The sequence below is a fragment of the Helianthus annuus genome, chromosome 1 (genome assembly GCF_002127325.2).
Source record: "Helianthus annuus cultivar XRQ/B chromosome 1, HanXRQr2.0-SUNRISE, whole genome shotgun sequence".
Taxonomy (NCBI): Eukaryota; Viridiplantae; Streptophyta; class Magnoliopsida; order Asterales; family Asteraceae; genus Helianthus; species Helianthus annuus.
The window spans coordinates 32648288-32671232 of NC_035433.2; the positions used below are offsets into that span (position 1 = coordinate 32648288).

General features: G+C 39.3%; 2 protein-coding genes across 2 annotated transcripts; one reads left to right on the plus strand and one right to left on the minus strand.

Moving 5' to 3' along the window:
• Positions 1-456: 456 nt before the first annotated feature.
• On the minus strand, positions 457-1750 carry LOC110864976 (protein TRANSPARENT TESTA GLABRA 1). Its single transcript, XM_022114149.2, has one exon. It carries the CDS (start codon positions 1602-1604, stop codon positions 594-596), a length of 1011 nt encoding a protein of 336 aa, XP_021969841.1. The 5' UTR covers positions 1605-1750; the 3' UTR covers positions 457-593.
• A 2417-nt stretch (positions 1751-4167) lies between these two features.
• LOC110864984 (pyridoxal phosphate homeostasis protein) lies at positions 4168-7945 on the plus strand. The gene is made up of 7 exons (XM_022114161.2): positions 4168-4434; positions 4611-4677; positions 4842-4888; positions 6568-6655; positions 6723-6856; positions 6946-7044; positions 7498-7945. Exons 1-7 carry the CDS (start codon positions 4213-4215, stop codon positions 7570-7572), a joined length of 732 nt encoding a protein of 243 aa, XP_021969853.1. The 5' UTR covers positions 4168-4212; the 3' UTR covers positions 7573-7945.
• The last annotated feature ends 15000 nt before the right edge of the window (positions 7946-22945 follow it).

Genomic DNA, 22945 nt, shown 5'->3' on the forward strand with positions numbered 1-22945 from the left:
GTTTTTTTTTTTTTTTTTTGTTCTAGGACTAAAATACGTGCTTGACAACATGGGGAAAAAATTTAAAAAAAAAAAAATCTCTCCTTCACTTCTCACGTTTAGTATGTTAAGCCGATTTGTACAATAACCTTACTCAATATTCGAAACCAAAACCTTACTATTTCCTTATCGTGTTTCAGGTGGTGTCAAAAATTGCCACCCCCACTCACGAGCTGAGCTCAAGCTCGGGTTCAACTCGTGTTCATTGATACCCCTAGATCCTATGTGCACAGGGGATCAGCACGATTTTGTTATTGAAATCATAAGAACTTATCATCAACACAGAGATCTTAACAACCTTCTTTTTAACAACCTTCATCTTAATAACCACCAACAAGTCAGATCCCAAACACAAAACCTTAAAATCATTCAAGTTTCTTTCAACAGGAAACCAACCTAAAAACCTACAGCGGCCAGTACCCGGGATCAACTAGTATCGATTATTTAAAAATGTTTGTTTGAGGAACACAAGTTATATATATTGTTTGATAAATAAGTATATATAACACACTGAATAAAAACAGACACTATATGTATAAAACAGATGCTAAGCCTCAAACTTTCAGAAGCTGCATCTTGTTCCCAAAAGCAATACCAATCCAATCCGGCATAGCAGCCGACCACTGCACCTGATTAATCTCAGCCCCAGCCATATACATGGACACGGGATCAATCCCATTCGGCCCAGCCACATTCGGCACCTCCCAAATAAGCGCCTGCGAATCATCCCCACCCGAACAAATATGCTGGCAACTCACGGGAGCCCACGCAATGGCATTCACACTCCCTCTATGCCTCTCCAACTCTGCGACAGGCAGCGTAGGCGACCGAATATCAAGAACCACAATCTTATTACTATCCATCAAAATCGTCGCCATATACCTCAAATCCTGCTTATTCCAGGCCAATCTCAGCAAGGGCGTGTCCGGCTGAGGACTTTCGTATATAATCGTGGAATGCTCCTTATCCCGTAAATCAAAGACCCGAACCGACCCATCTGCGGATACCGAAGCAAACACACCAGCCTCCCCCCAAGCAATATCATGAACCTCCTTATCATGGGCGATTAACTGAGTCTCCACAACTCCTTTCTCCACGTCCCATATCGTGCAAGTGGTATCGATGGAAGACGTTCCAATTCGCCTTGGCTCGAGCTCATTCCAGTCGAATGAAGTCAAGGGGGCGCAGAACTCGCTGCTTTTACTATTGTTGAGGAGGGAAATGGGTTCGATTGAGGTGTCACGGAGGGAGTAGAGGCGGAGGAAGTCGCCGGAGGAGGCTAGAATGTCGGCGGAGACGGTGGGGTTAGGATGGAACATGAGTTTGGTAGGGGGGTAGGGGTGGTCGAAGGATAAGTTGGGGTTTGGTTTGATGGAGAGGGTGTCTTCGTTGAAGGTTAAGATGTTGATTCGATTGGCGTATTCTTCGATGAAGCTGCCGACGGCGATGCGGCGGTGGGTGGTGGTGGTGGTGGGGGAGATGGCCATGGAGTAGAGGGTGAAGGGGGATTCGTATGTGACGAAGTTGTCGGGTCGGGTTTGGGATTCTAGGGTTGAACTGTCCATAGGTGGTGGTGGTGGTGGTGGTGGTGGTGTGAGATTTTGGGAAAGTGGGAAGGGGAAGAAGGGGGTTGGAGTTTGACTAGGAGATTGGGGGTGATTTGGTTTTCTGTGAAAAGTCGAAATGATCCAAGATTCAAGATTGTGTACTATGACTTTCAACTTTCAAACCACATGGCACATGTAATGCGTTCAAACTAGTGGAATTCTCTCCATAGTTTGATCTAACGCAACACCATAGCAAGTTTCGTGTTTGAAATAACATGTTTCACACGATAAAATTTGTGTCTAAACAAGTTAAAGACATGTTACCTTGTTAGCGGCTTGTTTGTTTTTCCATGCCTCATATATAAGATATAAAGTTCCATCTTTCTTTGGCTCCATTTGTTTTCCTATGCCTCGTATTGACTCCGTCTGAATATGTTCCGTTTTAAGCAGGGGCGGACCTAGAGGTTACCGGGGGTAACCTCCGCTACGGCTTGGCTCGGAAAAATTTGACGTTTTTAGTGTAAATTTTGGAAAAATTTGATGTTTTTTCGATTTCGTTACGGCTTATTTATAAAACGTTACGGCTTGGCGTGAATCCTAGATCCGCCACTGGTTTTAAGAGCTTCTTACTGAGCGTCGTGAATCCGTGTTGTGAAGTTTGTTTGAACCGTTAGTTCCAATGCCCGCACGTGTAGAGTCTTGACTCGCTCCTTCCGACTCAAGGCGTCCGCAACGACGTTCGCGTTGACCGGATGATACTTGATCTCACAATTATAGTCATTCAACAATTCAAACAACGTAATTGACGCATATTTAATTCTTTCTAATTAAATATATGTTGAAGACTCTTCTGATCGATGAATATGGTACACGAGTACCTTAAAGATAATGACGTCAAATTTTTAGTGCAAATACCACATCACCTAATTCCAGGTCGTGGGTGGTATAATTCTTTTCGTGGACTTTTAATTGATGTGACGCGTACATGATAACTTTTTGCATTAACACGCAATCTAAGCCTTGATGCGACGCATCACAATAAACAACGATCATCGGTATCGTTTAGAAGTGATAAGATTGGCGTATCACATAATTTGTCTTTGAGTAGTTGGAATGTCGCTTCTTGTTTTTCTCCCCAATCAATTTTTTTTTTGTCTTTTTGTGTGAGTGAGGTTAATGGTTGAGTAATCTTTGAAAAGTTCTCGATGAACCTCCTGTAATTGCCCGCTAAGCCCAAGAATTATCACACTTCAGTTGGAGTCTTTGGTGCTTCCCAGTTTTTGGCCGCCTCAATTTTTGACGGGTCTACGTGAATACCCTTCTCATTCACCACGTTTCTGAGAAAGTCAACTTCGCGAATCCAGAATTCACACTTGGAAATCTTCGCATATAACTTTTCCTTTTTAAGTAATTCCATAATGGTCCTCATGTTGCTAATGTTCGTCTATATATCATGTTGACATGTTAGACATGATTATGAGTCTTATAGTCGACGTTTAGGGGAGTATCGGAACCGTCCTGGCACGACTAGTCTAACCGAATAATATACCAACGGTCTTTGTAATAATTTATATAACATCACGACACGGTGAATACTATTATGTGATATGCAAATGTAAATGCATTTCTCGGGATTGCTAGACATATGAGACTCAATCATTACGTAATCAAGTTTAATGCACGTAATTGTATATTTATTCAGTGACTAAGTTGTACGGAATTACCAGATATTTTGCCGTTTGTCACACGGTTAACCAAAGCTTCATGACCATAACCATCGGTTATGTTGGTTATCGGTAGTGTTGCAGAAGTCGCTAGGCGCTCCCTAGTCGGCCGAGTGGGAAGTTAGGAGTACTCGAAGTACTCGGGGAGTACTCTGACATGTTAAATATAAAGAAATTAATTATTGGACATTTTATATGTGTCAAAATAAGCGTGATTCATATCAAAACTATCATTATTCATGTCAAAATTAGCATAATCCCGAGTAGTCGCCAAGTAGGCCGAGTAGCTGTCCGAGTAATCCGAGTAGTCGTTGAGTATTCCAAGGTTCCCACCAAGTATTTGCCCGAGTATTCTGAGTAGTTGGCCGGGTATTCCGAGTAGTCGCGGAGTAGGCCGAGCTTGACCGCCTCCGATTTATAAAGGCCGACTTGTAGTAACTCTCCAAGGTAAGGTTCCGAGTACTGAATAGTCGCCGAGTACTCGGCCTTGGAATCCGAATTTTACAACACTTATCAGTAAAAATCGATTCAATTATGTCGGTTATTATTGGATTATCAGTTATGGTGGTTAATTTACTCACCCCTGGTGGATAGGATGTCAGTGGCGGACATACAGTGTAAGTAGGGGCAACCTCCGCTACGGCTTAGCGCTCCGGCGGTAGTGTAAAATTAGTGTAAATTTTAGAAAAATTTGACGTCTTTTTGATTTTGTTTTTCCGCTTATTTGTAAAACATTACGTCTTGGCGGATTTTCTAGATCGTGTAGGATGTGAATGCGAGTATAAACTTTAAAGTTGTTAAATGGACCAGATGCTAGTTCGGCCCATATAAAGTCTTAGTGGGCCAGTTAAAACACATGAAAAAGAGAGGGATAAGACAATCAACACCGACGGTATCTAACAATGGCAGCATCCGCCATGGACGGCGTTGCTGCGACGGCGCTCCGGTCAGTTCTTCAACGCGTGAAACAAGCAGCCGAAAGATCATCTCGTGCATCCGATCGGATAAGAGTAGTCGCAGTGAGCAAAACAAAGCCCGTTTCACTCCTCCGAGAAGTATACGACACCGGTCACCGGTGTTTCGGTGAAAATTACGTTCAGGAAATCGTTGAAAAAGCACCTCAGGTTTTCATTTCAATCTCATCAATTATCAAAGTGTAGAAATTAGAAATTCGATATCTAATTAGGAAGTTAGTATTGGACCAGGTAGGTTTTTTTTGGGTGTCGTCGGGTCGGGTTACATAAATAATAATGACTTGTGGTTAAAATGAAGAGGTACATTTTACCGACTGAATTTGCAGCTTCCTGAAGATATAGAGTGGCATTTTATTGGAAATTTGCAGAGTAACAAAGTGAAGCCTCTGTTGAGTAAGTTTCTTATGTAAGAATGCAACTTTGCAGACGTTAGAAATCGGAAGATATGTTGGTAAAAGAGACGGAGATACAGATTGTATATTATGTCTTTTTTTTGGAGTAAAGAAGAATGTTGTTATGATGAGCATGTTCTTATTAGTGTGATTTATTATGTGCAGCTGGGGTACCGAATCTTGCCATGGTGGAGACTGTAGATGATGAAAAGGTAATCTCAGTTTTGTTTGTAAATTGATAGGTCTTTGATGCAAATTGGATATAATGTCTGGCTCATGCTTGTAAATGTTTGGGGAACTCATGCTACTTTCAGAATTATTAGATCTTGAATAGTAATCGTTATCTTAAACCATTGGAAGTTTGCCTTAGGATGGATAAGTTGCTAAGGATACATGTATACAGGTGCCATATAAAGTCTAGTTCCTGCTTGCAAGGTTTAAAAAAACGGAAACGAGTTTCGAGGCGTTTTCCCTTCGCCTCACGAGGCGTAAGCCTCGAGGCGTAAGCCTGAGGCGGAGTTAAAACATAAATATAAATATTATATATCTTATAAAAATAGTAATACTAACTAAATTCATCATCAAATTCATCAAAATAATCAAAAACACACATAAAAAAGGCATAAATTGCTTGAAATTGACACAAAAACTCAAAAACAAATATCAAAAACCCCTGAGGGCTGAGGCGCACCTGAGGTGCAGCCTTATTAGCGCCTCAGCCCCTCTGAGGCGCATATACAGTATAAACCCCTTGAGGCGCGCCTCAGAATCGTATTTTGGCCGTTTCGCCTTGAGGCGCGCCTCAGGGCGCACACCTCAACTGTTTTTTAAACCCATGACTGCTTGTAAGCGTTTGGGGAACTCATGCTGCTTTCACAATTATTAGATTTTAGGATAGTAATCGTTATCTCAAACCATTAGAAGTTTGCTTTGGCATGGATAAGCTGATAAGGATGCATGTATACAGGGTGCAATATAGCTTCAGGGTGAATATTAGAATGGATGCAAATCAGGTAGCTTTGCACCTCCTAGTGAAGTTCTATTCTGGCTGCTTATAGGAATCGAATCTAATAGATTCCTTAAGGAGATAAGATTCTGTAGGTTGCTTGTTTACCTTCTTGGAGATAATGCTGATTTTTACAAAGGTGGCATTCTTATGGCTGCTTAACCAACCATCATTGTTTAGGTTGAATATGTGTGGTTCCTCTTAGTTGAATAACATGTGGGAGGAAGAAAGTAGAATTTGCAACACAGAAATGAGAGATCCTGAACGAGTACTTCATTAAGAGAATTTTGGTGTCTGTCAAATAAGTGGAATTTGATGCATATCTTATACTACCGGGATGGCATAACTTTCTAGCATAGTTATTAAAGGCGCTAGGCGCATAGGCCTCGCCTTGGGCCTAGGCGCAAAGCGCAAAAACAGCGAGGGCCTGAGAAAAATAACGTGCATAACGAAAAAAATAAAAAAATATATTATGTATAAGAAAAAGAATACTATTCTTCAAATAAAATAAACAAAATCTATTATATAACACTTTATATCATCTATTTAGTACCAAACCATTAGTGTATTAGTGTAGAAAAATAGTTTTCCCTAGATAATAGTAGAAATCTGGCGAGAATTTTGTCGGAATGTAGAGAATTTGGCCGGAAACTCTCCGGAATCTAGGAATCTCGCTGGAATGAGTGCCTGAACCATCACCTGGAGAATTAAAGCGCAATTTCCTCGACTTAAAGCGCAACTGCCTCGCCTCGCCTGAAAAATGGGCCTAGGCGCAAGGGGCGATGACTTTTAACAACTATGCTTTCTAGTGCTTCTTGCTTTTTCCTATATGATGTCTTGGATTATTAGTGATTCATCTAATGTTTTTTTTTTTTTATTGTCTAGATTGCAAATAATCTTGATCGAGTTATTGGGAACATTGGCAGGAAGCCTTTGAAGGTGTTGGTCCAGGTGAATACAAGTGGAGAAACATGTGAGTCATCCGTTGTTGATAAATTTGTAACTAAGCTTCTTAACATATACTAATCCCATCATTGCAGCAAAATTCGGAGTTGACCCCGATGGGTGCTTGGCGCTTGTGAAACATGTTACTTCAAACTGCCCGAACCTTGAGTTTTGTGGCTTAATGACCATTGGGATGCCAGATTATACTTCAACTCCAGAGAACTTCAAGGTTATATCCAGCACATCTATTTTATATTTTGACGTTTTATGTTCTTCACGTGATAACCGTTTAGTTTTTGTGTGTCTTGATGATGTCAGACATTAGCCAATTGCAGAACGGAGGTATGCAATGCTCTTGAAATACCTGAGGAGCAATGCGAACTGTCAATGGGCATGTCTGGTGACTTTGAGCTAGCTGTAAGTGGAACTTTTAATCTCAGCAATCTATTTACATAATATAAACGCATGCAAATTGCAATGAATGACAGCATGGTAACGGGTTAAAGTGAGCAACTTTTTACTGTGAAATAGGTTAGGTTGGGTTGCATGTGTAGTTTGTCCAAATTTTAAAGTTTTAATCGTGACTAGTTAATATTCTAAATATGACTTAACATGTATAATCTATCTATTCTACTAAGCGAATTATGAGGTATGCAATAGAAGTTAAATTTTGGCGACTTTTGACTAGTTTGACCCCATTTTCTTTTGAGCTAAATGTGTTAATTTGATCAATTTGACCCATTACAAATCAAACATGGCCCAGATTGATCCGTCTGTTAGAAGTTGATAAATATATTTTTTTTAAATTATATACTTGTTTTCCGTCTTTTTACAAATCTGATTATTAAGGTTCTTTTGTTTCTTCTGTAGATTGAAATGGGCAGTACCAATGTGAGAGTCGGATCTACCATTTTTGGAGCAAGGGAGTACCCAAAAAAACAATGAATGAAATCATTTTCGTGTATTCATAGCGATGAATTCAACCTATAAACATATGAATAAGCCTGAAAGAGGGGGGAGGGGGGGGGGGGGGGGGGACCTTTTCATCCGAGGCCAAGGACTCATGCGGGGCATATATGGGCATATTTGAATAATTCTTTGAATCTTACATGTTCATGTAGAGGCCGTGGCGTCTGGAAACAGCTAATTGTTTTATTGTGTTTGAAATGCTCGGTTTAGTCCTACGGATTTGTCAACGATGGAATTGTATTTAACATATAAATATTTGAAGGTATGATGTTGTGGTAGTTTCTTAACGGGGCATGACTAAAGGTGATTTATTATAGAACGCTAAAACTACAATGTATACCATTAAACATGTGAAAATGTTTGTGTTGTATAGTGTAGTTGCAGAGCCAGAAACTTTTTCTAGAGTAAATTACAAAAATCGTTCTTTATGTTAACACCAGATTACAAACTATATCCTTTACCTTCAAAAAGTATAAAAAACGTACTCGATGTTTGCAAACTCTTGCAGGTTACGTCCTTTAGTCCTAACTTAGTTAATTTTTATGGTTAAGTCTATCTAAATGGAGCCCTCATGAGGGTATTTTAGTCAATATACCCTGTATCTATATTATATAAATACTCTTTTCTTTCTCTCTACCCCTCTCTTATGAGTTCCCTACCACCACCATCAACCACCACCTCCCCCGCTTGCCACCACCTCCTTTCTCACTCTCTATAAATCCAGAAATACTCATATCTTACTCTCTCTAAATCCATAAAAAGGCCTTCACCTGCATGCTCTCTCTCTCTCTCTCTCTAAATCCATAAATCCATTAAAGGCCTTCACCTACACGCTCTATGTTTCTCTCTCTCTCTCTCTCTCTCTCTCTCTCTCTAAATCCATAAAAGACCTCAATCCAGAAAACACTAGCAAACACTTTATCAAATTATGTATGATGCATTCATCATTAGAAATTAAAAAAAGCCATTTAATTTGTCTTTTTTTTTTTTTTTTGTAAAGTCTCTTTTCTATAATTGCAATTCTGCACCATTCTATAATTACAAACACTAACAACCCATTCGCCATTCTTGTGACCATCTATGATCACCTGCGGCGCTGATATTTGGATCGATGACAATCGCTTCAGGAAGCTTGGTGAGGGTCTCTCTGCATACGTCTTTCTTGTGACCACCTGTGACCACCACCACAACGACAATCGCTTCAGGAAGGGGGTCATTTACAAACAATCAGTCCGCAACCACCTATGACTATCACCACAACCAACCAACCTTTCTTGTCCAAAACACTGTCTTCTCTGATCAGATCTGGCTAAGATCTTGGTGGATAGTGAGTTCAGATCTGAAGGATGGTGAGTTTAAAGGGTTTGTTTTTAGTTAGGGGGTGGTGGTAGGTAGTGCGTGATGGTGTCGGATTTGGCAGTGGCAGGTAAGAACGCTTACGGTGGTGGTCGTTGTTTTTTTAGATAGAGAGAGAGGGAGAGAGTTTAGAGAAACGGAGGGAATGTAGATGGTTTATGTGTGTAACATTTCCATTTATATATATATATATATATATATATATATATATATATATATATATATATATATATATATATATATAGGGAGCCGCTAGAATGAGAACCACCACGAGTTGTAAGAACCACGAGAACCGCGACCCGCGGGTGGCCGTTGACCACGAAATTTTTTTTACACCTAGATCCGTATATTTTAAGACCGGGTGTAAATTTTGGGTTCAAACGGCGCGCCCGAGGGGGTAGTTTTTTACGCCCAAAGTTTGGTTAAAAAAAAAAAGAAAAATTAAAAAAATTAAAAAAACCCAAACTTTGGGCGTAAAAAACTACCCCCTCGGGCGCGCCGTTTGAACCCAAAATTTACACCCGGTCTTAAAATATACGGATCTAGGTGTAAAAAAAATTTCGTGGTCAACGGCCACCCGCGGGTCGCGGTTCTCGTGGTTCTTACAACTCGTGGTGGTTCTCATTCTAGCGGTCCCCTATATATATATATATATATATATATATATATATGGGATCGCTAAAATGAAAACCACCTCTAGTTGTAAGAACCATGGGAACCACTTTCTAGCCTTTAGATCAACAAGATGGATGAAAGAGATTAAAAGTAACAAAAATTAATATTAAATGGTTTTGTCTTATTATGTCTTTAATATTATAATCAAAAAGGGTAATTTGGTAAAATAACTCTATTTTGTCTTTTTGTCTTTATTGTTTTTTATTAGTTTTTTTGTATTATTATATTACTTTTTATTTTTTAAACATACTTTTTTATTAAAAACATTTTAAAATTCAGATTTTTTTTAAAGTTTTTTTATACTTTTTACAATTTAAGTTTTACGTTAAACTTTTTATGTTTTACGTTTTTTTGACGCGCCGTTTTTACGCCGGGTTTTTTCAAGCGTCGTTAATTTTTACGCGCCAATTTTTTAACGCCGTTTTTTCAACGTCCCGTTTTTACGCGCCAATTTTTTAACGCCGTTTTTTACGCGCCAAATTTTTAACGCCGTTTTTTACGCGCCAATTTTTAACGCCGTTTTTTAAGCGCCGTTTTTTAACGCCGATTTTTACGCGCCAATTTTTTAACGCCGTTTTTACGCGCCGTTTATTAACGCCGTTTTTACGTTAACGTAATTTACGTTTTTAACGCCGTTTTTTACGCGCCGTTTTTTCGACATTTTTAACGCGCCGTTTTTTTTACACGTTTTTTACGCGCCGTTTTTCCAAGCGTCGTTTTTTTAACGCACCGTTTTTTCCACGTTTTTTAACGCGCCGATTTTTTCACGTTTTAAGGAACAATTTTAACGTTTTATGTAAACTTTTTGCGTTTTTACGTTTTAGGTAAAACTTTTTACGTTTTACGTAAAACTTTTTACGTTTTACGTTTTACGACCGCTAAAAAACTTTTTACGTGTTGCGTAAACCTTATAACGTTTTACGTAAAACTTTTTACATTTTACGTTTAACGTTTTTACGTTTTACGTTAAAAAGTTTACATTTTACGTTTAAAAGTTTACGTTAAACTTTTTACGTTTTACATTTTACGTAAAACTTTTTATGTTTTACGCTTCACGTTTTTACGTTTTAGGTTAAAAAAGTTTACGGTTTACGTTAAAAAGTTTACGGTTTAATTTTTTTTTACAAAATTTTTTTTACGCAAAAACAAACGCACCCAGAAATCGCAAACTCGGGAGGTGTCTCAGATATATTGTTATCATCATCGACGCCTCAAAAAAATATAAAACCCCAACAAACAAAAATAAAAAAAACGAGTGGAATCTTAAAAAACGATGTTTTGACTCAGATTTTCCGATAGTCAGAGGCTGCAAAAGTAGGGTTGCAGGTTCAAAAACCTACCCTCCACCATCCTTGCCGCGCCCTCGTCATCAAAATATACGGTTTTTTTTTTTGCATCATCATTGCCCCAAATCCAAAACGGATCAAAACCCACATATTCAAACATTCAAAAGCACCTGATGAACATCATTCAAAACACATTCAACAGATTCAAAACATATTCAACAGATTCAAAAAGCAACATATTCAACAGAATCAAACCCAAAAAGGAACATGAACATGAACAGACCACCAAAACCACCGCCACACCACCAAACCCACTACCACACCACCGCACCCACTGCCACACCACCAAAATAATCAAAACCCACCAAATTTTTACAAACCCACCAAAAAAATCAACACCCACCATTTCTAGAGAGAGAAACCCACAAGAAATCAACACCCACTAAAATAAGATCAAGAACAAAAACACCCCCAATATACCAAATCATAACAAATATCAAGATCAAAATCTGAAACATATCAAAACAAGATCAAAATACCAAACAGGCCAAAAAAATACCAGAGAAATCATCAGCTCGCCGGGAGGAGACCAGGGCCTTCGCCGCTCACGGCGGCGCTGCCGCCGGCCCAACACCCAGTCGTCGAACCACCACCACCAGCCACTAACCCACTGTTAGAACCACGGCCGCCGACCAACCACCCACTGTTAGGACACCAACTTCATAGATCTGGACACCAACAACCACAAAACATCAGATTGGAGCTCGCTACCCCCAAGTGCAGCCGACAACCCCCCTGTTTACGTACCGGAGGAGCCAGCGACGTCCCAGCTGCGGCTCCCTCTCTGGTGACACCTTTTTAGGTACTGGTAACCAGTTGGAGATGACGACGGTGGCGGCGGCAATAGAGGTTCAGGCGGCGGCGATGATGATGTCGCCGGACGGGGAATGAGACAGATAAGAAAGGGGGCGGCGGTGTTTTGTTTTGTTGGAGGGATAGGGTTTATATTATGCTCTTTATCTTGTTTAGTGGAGATACAAGATGAGAGGTTTCAAAATTTGTTCAAAAACAATACAGGAAGATGAGATTTAAATAGAAAGGAGAGAGGAGAGAGGTAATAAAAAATTCAGTGATTTAAATGAAGAGAGAGAAGGGATTTGACATTTGGGGTAAATGACCAAAATACCCTTTGGGTTGTCATGTTCTGATTGGTTGAGAGTGGTTCTCGCGGTTCTTACAACTGGAGATGGTTTTCATTTTAGCGGCTCCCTATATATATATATACATACATACATATATATATATATATGTATATATATATATATATATCTATATAGAGGCCGGTTAACGTACAATAGGGTTTATCGTACATTACGTACGCGATAACCCTAGCCGTCAGATCTTCATCTCTCATGCGATTTAATACTTCCATGCGAACTGTACGAGCTGTGCGAATTCAATCTTCCACATGCGATTTTCTTTATCTACACACCCCATGCCATTTTTCACATTACCCCATGTTAACCATTTTTTCACATACGATATTCAATTTTCCACATGCGATTCTACACACCCCATGCCATTTTTCACATTACCCCATGCTAGCCATTTTTTCACATGCGATATTCAATTTTCCACATGCGATTCTACACACCCAATGCCATTTTTCACATTACCCCATGCCATTTTTTCACATGCGATATTCAATTTTCCACATGCGATTCTACACACCCCATGCCATTTTTCACATTACCCCATGCTAGTCATTTTTTCACATGCGATATTCAATCTTCCACATGCGATTCTACACACCTCATGCCATTTTTCACATTACCCCATGCCATTTTTCACATGCGATATTCAAATCTTCCACATGCGATTTTGTCCATCTACACACCCCATGCCATTTTTCACACTACCCCATGCTAACCATTTTTTCACATGCGATATGTATTGAATTCGCACCAGATCTGCACCTGATCGAACGGCTGGGATGATCGCGTACGTATCATATGATAAGCGCATTTGTATTTTACTCTTTACCTATATAATATATATATATATATATATATATATATATAAACGGGATCAGGAGAAAACGCTCAAAAGTGTGAGAACTGTGAGAACGCATCCTGCCCAACACGTGTCCCGCGGCACAGAGAAGGGCGGAGGGGCTTTTTTGTCTTTTCATTCTTCTTTTATTTTCAAAACGCGGCATAATATTTTCATGCGTCTAAGTTTTTTTTTGGCATTAATTGTATATATTAAACTTTTTGGCGTTTAATTAATTGTTTTTGTGTCACATATATAATTTTTTGGCGTTATATCGTTTTCTAGTTAATTTTTTTGGCGTTTGTGGCGTTTTGTATAATAATTCACCACGAGTAATTAATATTTGCATAAGATTAAAATAAGACCAATTTTTCTTTTGGCGTTTAGTGAATTTTTTGGCGTTTTAATACCGTGCTTTGCCAGCATCTGTTCTCCCAGTTTTCATTCTACTAGCGTTTTGGTGTTTGTAGTTTTTGACGTTTTATATAATAATGTATTTTATTTATAGAGAATTAGATAACAAAACAACATATAACTTGATATCAATACAATAAAAAATGAAAACAAAACTAATAAAAAATGGTAATCTAATTTTTCTTTCCAATCTTCAATGTCATCAGCCTCTTCCTTTGTAAGTCCCAAAACTACCAATCGGATATCAAAATCACAATCAAAAGTGCGGAATACTTATGAAAGTGATGAACAAGAACGATTTTATTGATTGAATCTCAACGTGCACACGATCTCAAAGGATCGTCTGGTACACGGTTACACCCTCTCTAAAATGACTAAGAAGAACAATAAAACAAAACAACCAACCTAATACTGACCTAGGATCACCCTATTTATAGTTACACAGGGTGACCTAGTTACAGACTGGGCCAAGCCCATATGCTATTGACTAAATAAGCTCAAATCACTAATTAGCCCACATGGCTTATTCTAATATTATCTTACCCACTACAAGGCTAAGCCCAATAGCCTATAATTGTGTTTGATAAAGATAAGCGTAAACCTACACTATTATATGGCCTTACAATATCCCCCTAGGTTTATGCTGTCTTTATCAAACTGCAGTTTTCATCATGTGGGAAGATACTTTATCTCTTCATTCTGAAACTTGGGCTCTTTGTTCTTTTTAATCACGACCAGCTTTGATTGAAAATCTTGTTGAAAAGAATGCAGGCGGATGATTCTCAGCAACTCTCTTCTTTGTCAATGTCTTCTCTTTCAAGCAGGTTCACAGGTACCTCTTCAAATGTACTATCACTGTCAGATGATGACTTATATCTGGTTCTTCTGACTCAGGCACATCTTGCTGTTGTGATACTTCAAGCTTTGTCAGCAGCCAACAACATCTCAGTCTTCAACAACCCCTGTTTCTTGATTTGAAATTTAAATTCTGCACATACTCAGAAATTCATAAGCAAACATTTCTGTGCAACAGAGGGAAATACCACATGAACACTTGGTACATCCAAGTATTTGTACTCGGATTTCATAATTCAAATTTCATTCAATTTATGATGCTCAGTAAAATCTTCAAGAACGGTTAATTTAATTTTTTTTTGAATTTATATATAGATAAACGAAAAACTAATTTTAATATAATTATTATTATTGTTAATAATTAAGTAATGATGACTTGATGATTGTTATTATTATTATTATTATACTATTGTTATTATAATAACTAAATCTTAAAAAAAAACCAAACGACAAACGACGGTCTCGATCTTCTTCTTCGTCTAAAACCGTACGTCCAAAACAAGAACCCTAATTTTTTTAAAACACGGCCGCCAAGACTCTTCTTCTTCTTCTTCTTCTTCGTTGTAAAATACTGTACACCCAAGGCAGATGATGACGAAGATTATGATGGAGGTGTAGCAATAAAGATGGAGACGACTGATCAGAGAAGGTTGACGATGTTTTCATATTGTTGAAATAAGGAGCTGTGGATTGCACAACAAGAAATGATAATGTTGTATGATTGGATCGCACACCACGAAATGATATCACACACTTTAACTTGTTGAATGTGAATAGCAGTCGCACAATTTTGTGTTGATCGCACAAGATGTTTCAGAGGTTACACACTTTGTAGTTGTCGTCACTTCAATCGCACAAGACGTCTTCGTTGACTTTGGAAACAATGAACCAAATTAATCCCGAAAATAAAGGACCAATTCGAAATTCAATCTTCAATTGATAGTTTCCACCAATAACTTCCTAAAATTCAGCAAACACCTTTAATTCTTCCCAAAACAAGATCAAATGCGAAAATTTCTAACTGTTCTTGATGTCTTCAAAAATTTCTTCGTGTTCTTCGAATAATATCCGATTAAAACCGAGCCTTCGCAATACTACTTAGGATATGATACCAATTGTAAGTCCAGAATCACTATAATCGGATACCAAACACCAAACAAGTAGCGGAATTACAAGTGAGATGTGAAAGATTGAAAGGCAAATTGTATTGATTCAATAACAGGAGCACACGACTCCAAGATCGTCTGGTACTCAAGTCGCACAAGAACACAAAAGTTTTCTAATGAATAAACAACCTAATTTGACTAAGGGCTCCCCTATTTATACTAGCATAGGAGATCCTTTTACATTGGGCCAAGCCCATTCCCCATAGACCACAAAACAACTAAATGAGCCCACTATACATATCGAACCCAAACCAAACATAATAACCCAAGACAGACGCAAACCTATACTACTTTATGCCCTTACATCCTTCTTGAATTTGTTTTTGGCGTTTTGAACCTTTTTTGAATAATTTAGCTAGATGCCAACTTTCCTTCGTAAACCTCGTCTTTTTCAGAAGAAGCTGCTTAGTGGCATCCTGTTTTTTGGTGTGATATTCTTGTTTGGTGGCATGTCATTAAAGATCAACTCTTGCTTGATGCTATTTGTAATAATGGAGTCCAAAATAGCATTTTACACTTGTGTTGATCCCTTTATTCCATGCATATAATCATCAAGAACAAAGCTCACATGATGGCATATCACTGTCATCAGTCTCTTTTTCTTGAATATTTGTCCATCTCATTCAGCAAAATATTATTGAGTTAACCCCCTCAGAAAAAGGATCCATTTTAGTGAAAGCTTTGCCATCTGTGGCGTTTTAAAGGGAGTGGTTTCTAGAGCATATGGCCTTTTTGTGTTTTCTGGGTGTGATTAATTTCATTGTGTATAGACCCCTCTCTTATAGGAGTTTTTGGCGCGTAGTTTAGGCGGGACTTTTTATTGTAATAAATGATAGAAATAAAGTAACTGTCTTTTCAGTTACTATTTTTGTATTTACTGTGTTGATCGGCTTTTATCAGTTTTATAGGTTATAGACGTCCCATCTTCTAAGTTTGGCGTTTTTTTAAATGGCGTTATGCAGACCAACATGATAAAATACAATAACGGAGTAAATAAAATATTAAGCAGGAAAAATATTTTTTGTTATTTTTGGCGTTTTGTTAGGGTTAACCATTTTTAGTATTTTTTGGCGTTTTGCTAATAAAGATAGAAATATATCATTTAATTATCTTAAAAAAAAAGAAGATTACATAGAAGAAAAAAAAAGAGGAAAAAAAATTAAAATCCTTCGTCAGAAGGTACTTTATCCAATTAGTATCCATCACTTGCGTCATCTTCTTCCTCCTCGGAGTCTTCATCTGGATCTTCATCCATGTCATCACATTCACCTTCATCAGCTTCTTGTTCATGAAGATTCTGAAGCCTCCACCTGATCATGTTTTGCATTAACTCCAATTTTGAGTCTATTTATGTGTTGGTACAAGTGGCGTTATGCAATTATTCCATGAAACCCAGTCGCTGCTTTGTCATGATGTTCTCTAGCCAGTAGACATCCTGCTCTCCGTTGTCATATGTAACCGTCACCATGTCTGTTTCATCATCAAAACACCATGATGTCATGACAGGGTCTGGCTTCCCATCTCCTTTGATTGGTCCAAATTTGCTGGTTAATGCTTTCACAAGCATATGCGTTTCATGGCATTCGTTGTCTAGAGCGATGCCAATGGATAAGATTTTCCTCTGTATTTCTTCTTCCATCTTCAGAATTACCCTCACCGTCTTAACATACACCCTCCTTCTGTTGTCAAAATGGAGGACGTATCGCCTGATTCCCAGAGTGTATCTCCACGAAACGATTGTTGCCATTTTTGGCGTTTCTGGTTAACGATGTTTTTTTTTTGCAGAAAATAGATAGATTGAAGTGATTATGGAAGCTATGTTTTACCTTTGTTTATATAATGATGTTTTTGGCGCGTAATTTAGGAGGGAATTTCTTCTAATAAATGTTAATAACTGAAATTCAGTTATTGTGTTGTTTCATCTTCCTGTAATATTCAACATGTTTTATTACTAATTTTGGTGTTTTGTTTTCAATGGCGTTTTATTTTTTTGTATGGTGTTTATCATTTGATGGCGTTTTGAATATGAGCGGTAAAAGACCCTTTTACCCTTAATGAAGCGCGTCCCACATAATAAAATTGATGTTATTTACGAAAACGCCACCGCGCAATCTAGTCCATGGATTGTTTTGATTGGACGATCCATAAGCGTTCTCACCGTTCTCACACTTTTCACCGTTTTCTCTAAATCCTGACCCTATATATATATATATATAATAAAGTATATAAAACTTATATTATTAAACGGGTAGATTATGAGTAAGTTGACTATTAGAAATATGAGGTATCTAGACGAACATATGAACCGTTTACTAATAATAAAAAATACATTAATTGACCTTACTACGTTTTTAACGAAACTTAGGTCAAAATGTAGATAAAAATATGCTCATTTTAATGACATATTCATCGTTTTATAAAACGCCATATTTTAAAAGTTATAAACAATAAATGAATGAAGCAGCTGAATTATTTATAATAATAAAATAATAATATAAATCTAAACATTTGAAATTGAATTGTGGCATACATGTCTCGCCAGAAGGAATCTTTCAACTTCAGCTATAAATAGGCAATGATCAGTTTTTTTCCTTTGCTCACATTCTTTTCTTTCCTTCTTTCTGTTCTCTCGCCCACTCTGCTCTTCTGTATATATCCCATTATTCTTTAGTATTACACCCATAAATTCTACAAAGTTCTGCCCCGTTTTAAGTGTTTTAACCCCCTTATAATTGATTCGATACCCTGTCCGATCGATTCTGAACACAGTAACGGATGTCAAGGCGCTGCCTGAATAAGGCTATGCTTTGCTAACTATGTAAGTCCCTGATGAAACACTGGTTAACGCTTAGGCTAACCAGCTGGGTCGTCTCATGGTTAAGGGTTCAATCTCTTCCTCCACTCGTCGACTGCTGGATTCCTGCAAAACAGAACACCGGTGACTCACCACAAGGAGGGGAATAGGGGGTTCTCCTTGTGACCACCCTCCGGCGTGAGAATAAGTACTGTTCTGAGAAGAATAGTGTGTGTTGTAAGTGAAATAGAGAGAGAGAGAGAGCAGAAATGTTAAACCTGAAGGAGGAGTGTCCTATTTATAGCCGAAGGATGAAGGAGGGAGGGAAGGCCTTGTCAGCTGCTGCTGGGTGCCAGCTGTCCGACCAAGAGGAATATCCTCTTGGTCTCCTCTGTGGTACTCAAAGTAGTGGATGACGTGGCACGTTGTTATTCGTCCAGATAGGAGAATTGTAGCAGCGGTTGTCGGCCTGTCCTAGGATTATCTTGTAGGTCCAGCTAGCGCCCGATTACTGGTGACACATGTCCTTTTTGTCTGGAGGAGCATCTTTGGTGTCACCTACGATTTCTTCCAGAGCTTCTAGAAGCTTCTGGATATGCTCTGCTGATGTAGGCGCCATGCTGGATAAAAGTGGTATGGTCCCTGCCATGTGTGCATGGACTTGGGACCATACCTTTTCAAGTCCCCACAGTCTAGTGTGCCTTCTAGTTGAGTCTATCACCTAGGAGGGATTCTGGACTCATAAGGGTTGTAGTATTGTTCTTTGGTTTTCTTTGAGCTTTATGGTTTACCGCGTGTGGTTTGTAGCATGCACGGTTGACCTAAAACAGCACGAGGCGCGTGGTAATGGCGTGCAGACTTGAGCCAAAACAACGCGTGGCGCAAGGTAATGATTATCAAAATTGGGCCAAAATAGCGCATGGCGCATGGTGCATGTCGATGAGTTGTAGAATTGAGCCAAAATAGCGTATGGCGCATGGTGATGAATTGCAAAAAAATGAGCCAAAATAGCGCATGGCGCCTGATGATGACTCTCAAAATTCGGCCAAAATAGTGCATGGCGCATGTTGATGACTCTCAAAATTCAGTCAAATAAGCGCATGGCGCATGTTGATGACTCTCAAAATTCAGTCAAAATAGCGCATGGCGCATGTTGATGACTTGTAAAATTTGAGCCAAAATAGCGTGTGGCGCATGGTGATGACTCTCAAAATTGAGCCAAAATAGCGCATGGTGATGACCTACAAATTTGAGCCAAAATAGCGCGTGGCGCATGTTGATGACTTGCAAATTTGAGCCAAAACGGCGCATGGCGCATGGTGATGACTTGCAAATTTGAGCCAAAATAGAGCATGGCGCATTGGATTTTTTCCTTAGAGATTCCTTTGAAGGGACGTTTTGATTTTCGTCTTTGTAAAAATGATGACGTTTGGGATGTGACTGACGTTCCTTCTGAGGTGGTTGTCTTGTCAGAGGGGTGTACAGTTACTTTTTCAGTCTGCCAGGCACGTTTTTCTTCGTGTGTCAGGCGTGTGGCGGCCACGCGCCCTAAGGAGGCGGCGTCTATTTTTCTCTCTCTTGACATGTCAACGCCCGATTGGTCGTCGTTCTGTCTTCCGACGCTCCATTACCCCATCGCATTAAATGCGATGGGTATAAATACTAGGCGGTTTCCATCAAATCTCCACTTTGTTCTCTAACTTCCTTCCGGTTTCAAATTTCAAAACTCCTTTTTCTCTCTTTCAAATCTTTTTTCTAGTTCTTCTTGGTTTCTTGAAGAAATGTCTACTGGTGCAGAACCTGTTTCTACGAGAAAAAGGAAATCCAGGCCTAAAAATCCTTCGGGTCCAAATCAAGCAGTCATCAATTGGAAGGAGGATGAACTAAACAACTTAGTTCAGAATTTTGGTTTCTCTTCCGATTGGGGTGTTCAGTTTCCGACGCCCAATTGTACGGCTTTGGACGCTCCTCCCGGTTATATTATGTTGTATGACGAGTTCTTCCTGGAGGGGAACTTCCGTCTTCCAATGTCGAAATTCGTAGGGGAGGTGTTGGTTGGTTATGGTCTACATATTTCACAGATAAACGCTTTGGGGTTACCCCGGATCACCCACTTTGAATTTATTTGTCAGGCCAATCGTATTGAACCCGCATTTGAGAAGTTTAACGTCTTTTACTTTGTTACTTACACTGGTGGCTTTTAATCTTTCAACTCCCGTACTGGTGGGGTGAAACCTTGTAGTCAGGATCCTCCTAAAAGCCTACATGACTGGAAGCAAAAATTCTTCTATATATGTCGTGGTGTCATCCCGATTGACATGCATTACCGGTCAGAGAATGAAGGTGTCCCACGGGTGAATGTCTCGATATCTTATGCTGACCAGGATTGGTATACCACACTAACTCGGAAGGTTACTCCGATCATTCAGTTGGAAGAGAGAGCGTTGGTAGCGGCTGGGATGAGCATGTTATGGGTGCCTCAAAACCCTAGGGCCTATCCAGTCTACGGGTACAAGGGAAAATGTATTGCTTTTTTGTTAACTGCCTTGTCATTGCTTTTTCTTGTTTGTCTTTTCACATTCTTTTATGTTTTGCAGCAGGATATAGTTTAATGAATGTGTTTGATCCCAATGTTGGTAGTGCAATGGTTGTGGCTGCGTTGCCTGAGGACCGACTGGTGTGGGTTGACCAGATAAGGGACAATTTTTGCACCCTTCAAGTGAGAGTATGGCGATTTATGCCAATACTGTTTTAGGTGATGATGTGAAGATGAAACTGACGTTGATCCCCCTCCTACTCGAGAGGAACCTATACTCCTTTCGAGTGAGGAGTCTACAGGTTCGTATCAGGACCTAATTCACCATTCCACGCGTGCAGGTACACAACGAGGAGCTACTCAGGAACCTGCTGTCGAGGGCGTTTCTACTCCTGTTGTGGATCCACAAGCTGGAGTTGCTAAACAAGAAGAGACAAGGAAAAAGAAGAAATAGGAGAGGACCGAGGGAAAAACGGCTGAGGAGCCTGTTGCTGAAACGCCTTGTAAGCGTCCTTCTAACTCCTCTATCTTGGACTATGTTGTCGTTTCTGGCACATTATCTGGTTTAGACACAGGGGTCAAACGACCATCTCGTGACCCGGATGATGATGCTACCTTAACAGAAATGATGAAGAAAAGGAAGATTCTTGAAGACAAAAAGCGTGAGCTTGATGCGCAAGCTGCGGCTGTGTTGTCTAAGAAAAAAATAAAAATTTATGGGTCCAACTGCTGCACCCTCTGAGTCGGAGACTGACTTGGGTGTGTTTAGCAAGAAATCTGGCAATTGTCTGGAGAAAATATTCAAAGCTTCCTCTTCTCCACGATGTATGATCTCTTTCGTTGTGTATATTTTGAGTTTTGTCTAACTTTCTTTATCTTTTTAGTATGACTATTTGTGTTTTGCTGCAGCGTCTTCCAAATTTGCCTGTTCTGGGTCCAAGATTGATATCTCCAAGATCACTCCACCTACGTCTCCTCCTTCCAAGCCCCTTGATTTATCTCCTTGACGTTGAGGTTGACAAGACGGAGAGGGTGGTCGAAAATGTTGTTGTTGGATCTGGAAGGGATGATGTGCATGCTGAGGGTGTGGAGACAGAATGGGAATCAAGTGAAATTATGAATGTAGTGTAGTGTACGTTATTCAATAAATAAATATTCAATAAATATATGAAATTATAGAATGCATGTGCATTAATATGATGTACGTGGAATTTTTGTTGCTTGCCTTCTAAGTTTTAGAAGCTATAAATAAGAGATCTCATAACAAATTCAAACTGCTCAAAATCCATTTCCATTTTCTCTCAAGTTGTCGCCTCCTCTCTTCTTTTAATATATTCAATTTTTATATTTCAATAATAATAATAATAAAACCCTGCCCCGTTTTAAGTATTGTAGCCCCTGATCCCTAATACCCTGTCCAAGTGACGTAGGGTCCCGTAACGTATGATAAGGCTCTGTCTAAATTCGTTGGGATTCTGTCTCGTGACGTAGGGATAAAGTAGACTTGGGTCACTATACTTAATGTGTGTGCTCTATATATTTATTAAATAACCCAGGAATTATACCCAAAATATATCAACCCTCCAAAATATTTCTGACTCCCCTAATATATTTTAAAATAACCCTATATGTTTTTAAATACACCCTGTATGTGAAAACCGAGCCCCAATTACAATATAGCATTAAAAATAAATGAAAAACAAGAAATATTAAGTTGAGGCGGGCCGCGTAGGACCCACCCCAATCTTACGCGGGCGGTATGAAGGTTGAAACCTGAATTCGTTGATTCTTTAAGTTCAGGTGGGCCGCGTAAGATCCCCGATAGTTAACGCGGGCCGCGAGAGGTTCAGAATGGTGGCGCAGCCCGGTGATGACATGTGTCATCATCGTGGCAAGTCTATAAGCTGACCCAACCCAGCTATACATTGACTGGAGGTCAACACGGGCCGCGTAAGCCCTGCCTCTATGTTACGCGGGCCGCGTAAGCCCTGCCTCTATGTTACGCGGGCCGCGACAAATCCAAACTCAGCACCTATAAATAGAACGCATCGGATCTCAGTTGAATTCGTTCATTACTTTCTTTCTTAAGCAAATTTCTGAATAGAAGGCATAATACTTGGGTATTATACCCCCCAATTAGCGAGGTTCTGCTCCGTTGTAAGTATTATAACCCCAGTTTCGTATTAGATACGCTGCCCGATTGATTTAGGGTTCC

Bases quoted from the DNA above. Each gene is read 5' to 3' on its own strand.
- LOC110864976 (XM_022114149.2), bottom strand. From the start codon at position 1,604: ATGGACAGTTCAACCCTAGAATCCCAAACCCGACCCGACAACTTCGTC.
- LOC110864984 (XM_022114161.2), top strand. From the start codon at position 4,213: ATGGCAGCATCCGCCATGGACGGCGTTGCTGCGACGGCGCTCCGGTCA. The intron at 4,435-4,610 runs GTTTTCATTTCA...CTGAATTTGCAG, and splicing joins TCGTTGAAAAAGCACCTCAG to CTTCCTGAAGATATAGAGTG. The intron at 6,857-6,945 runs GTTATATCCAGC...TGATGATGTCAG, and splicing joins CAACTCCAGAGAACTTCAAG to ACATTAGCCAATTGCAGAAC.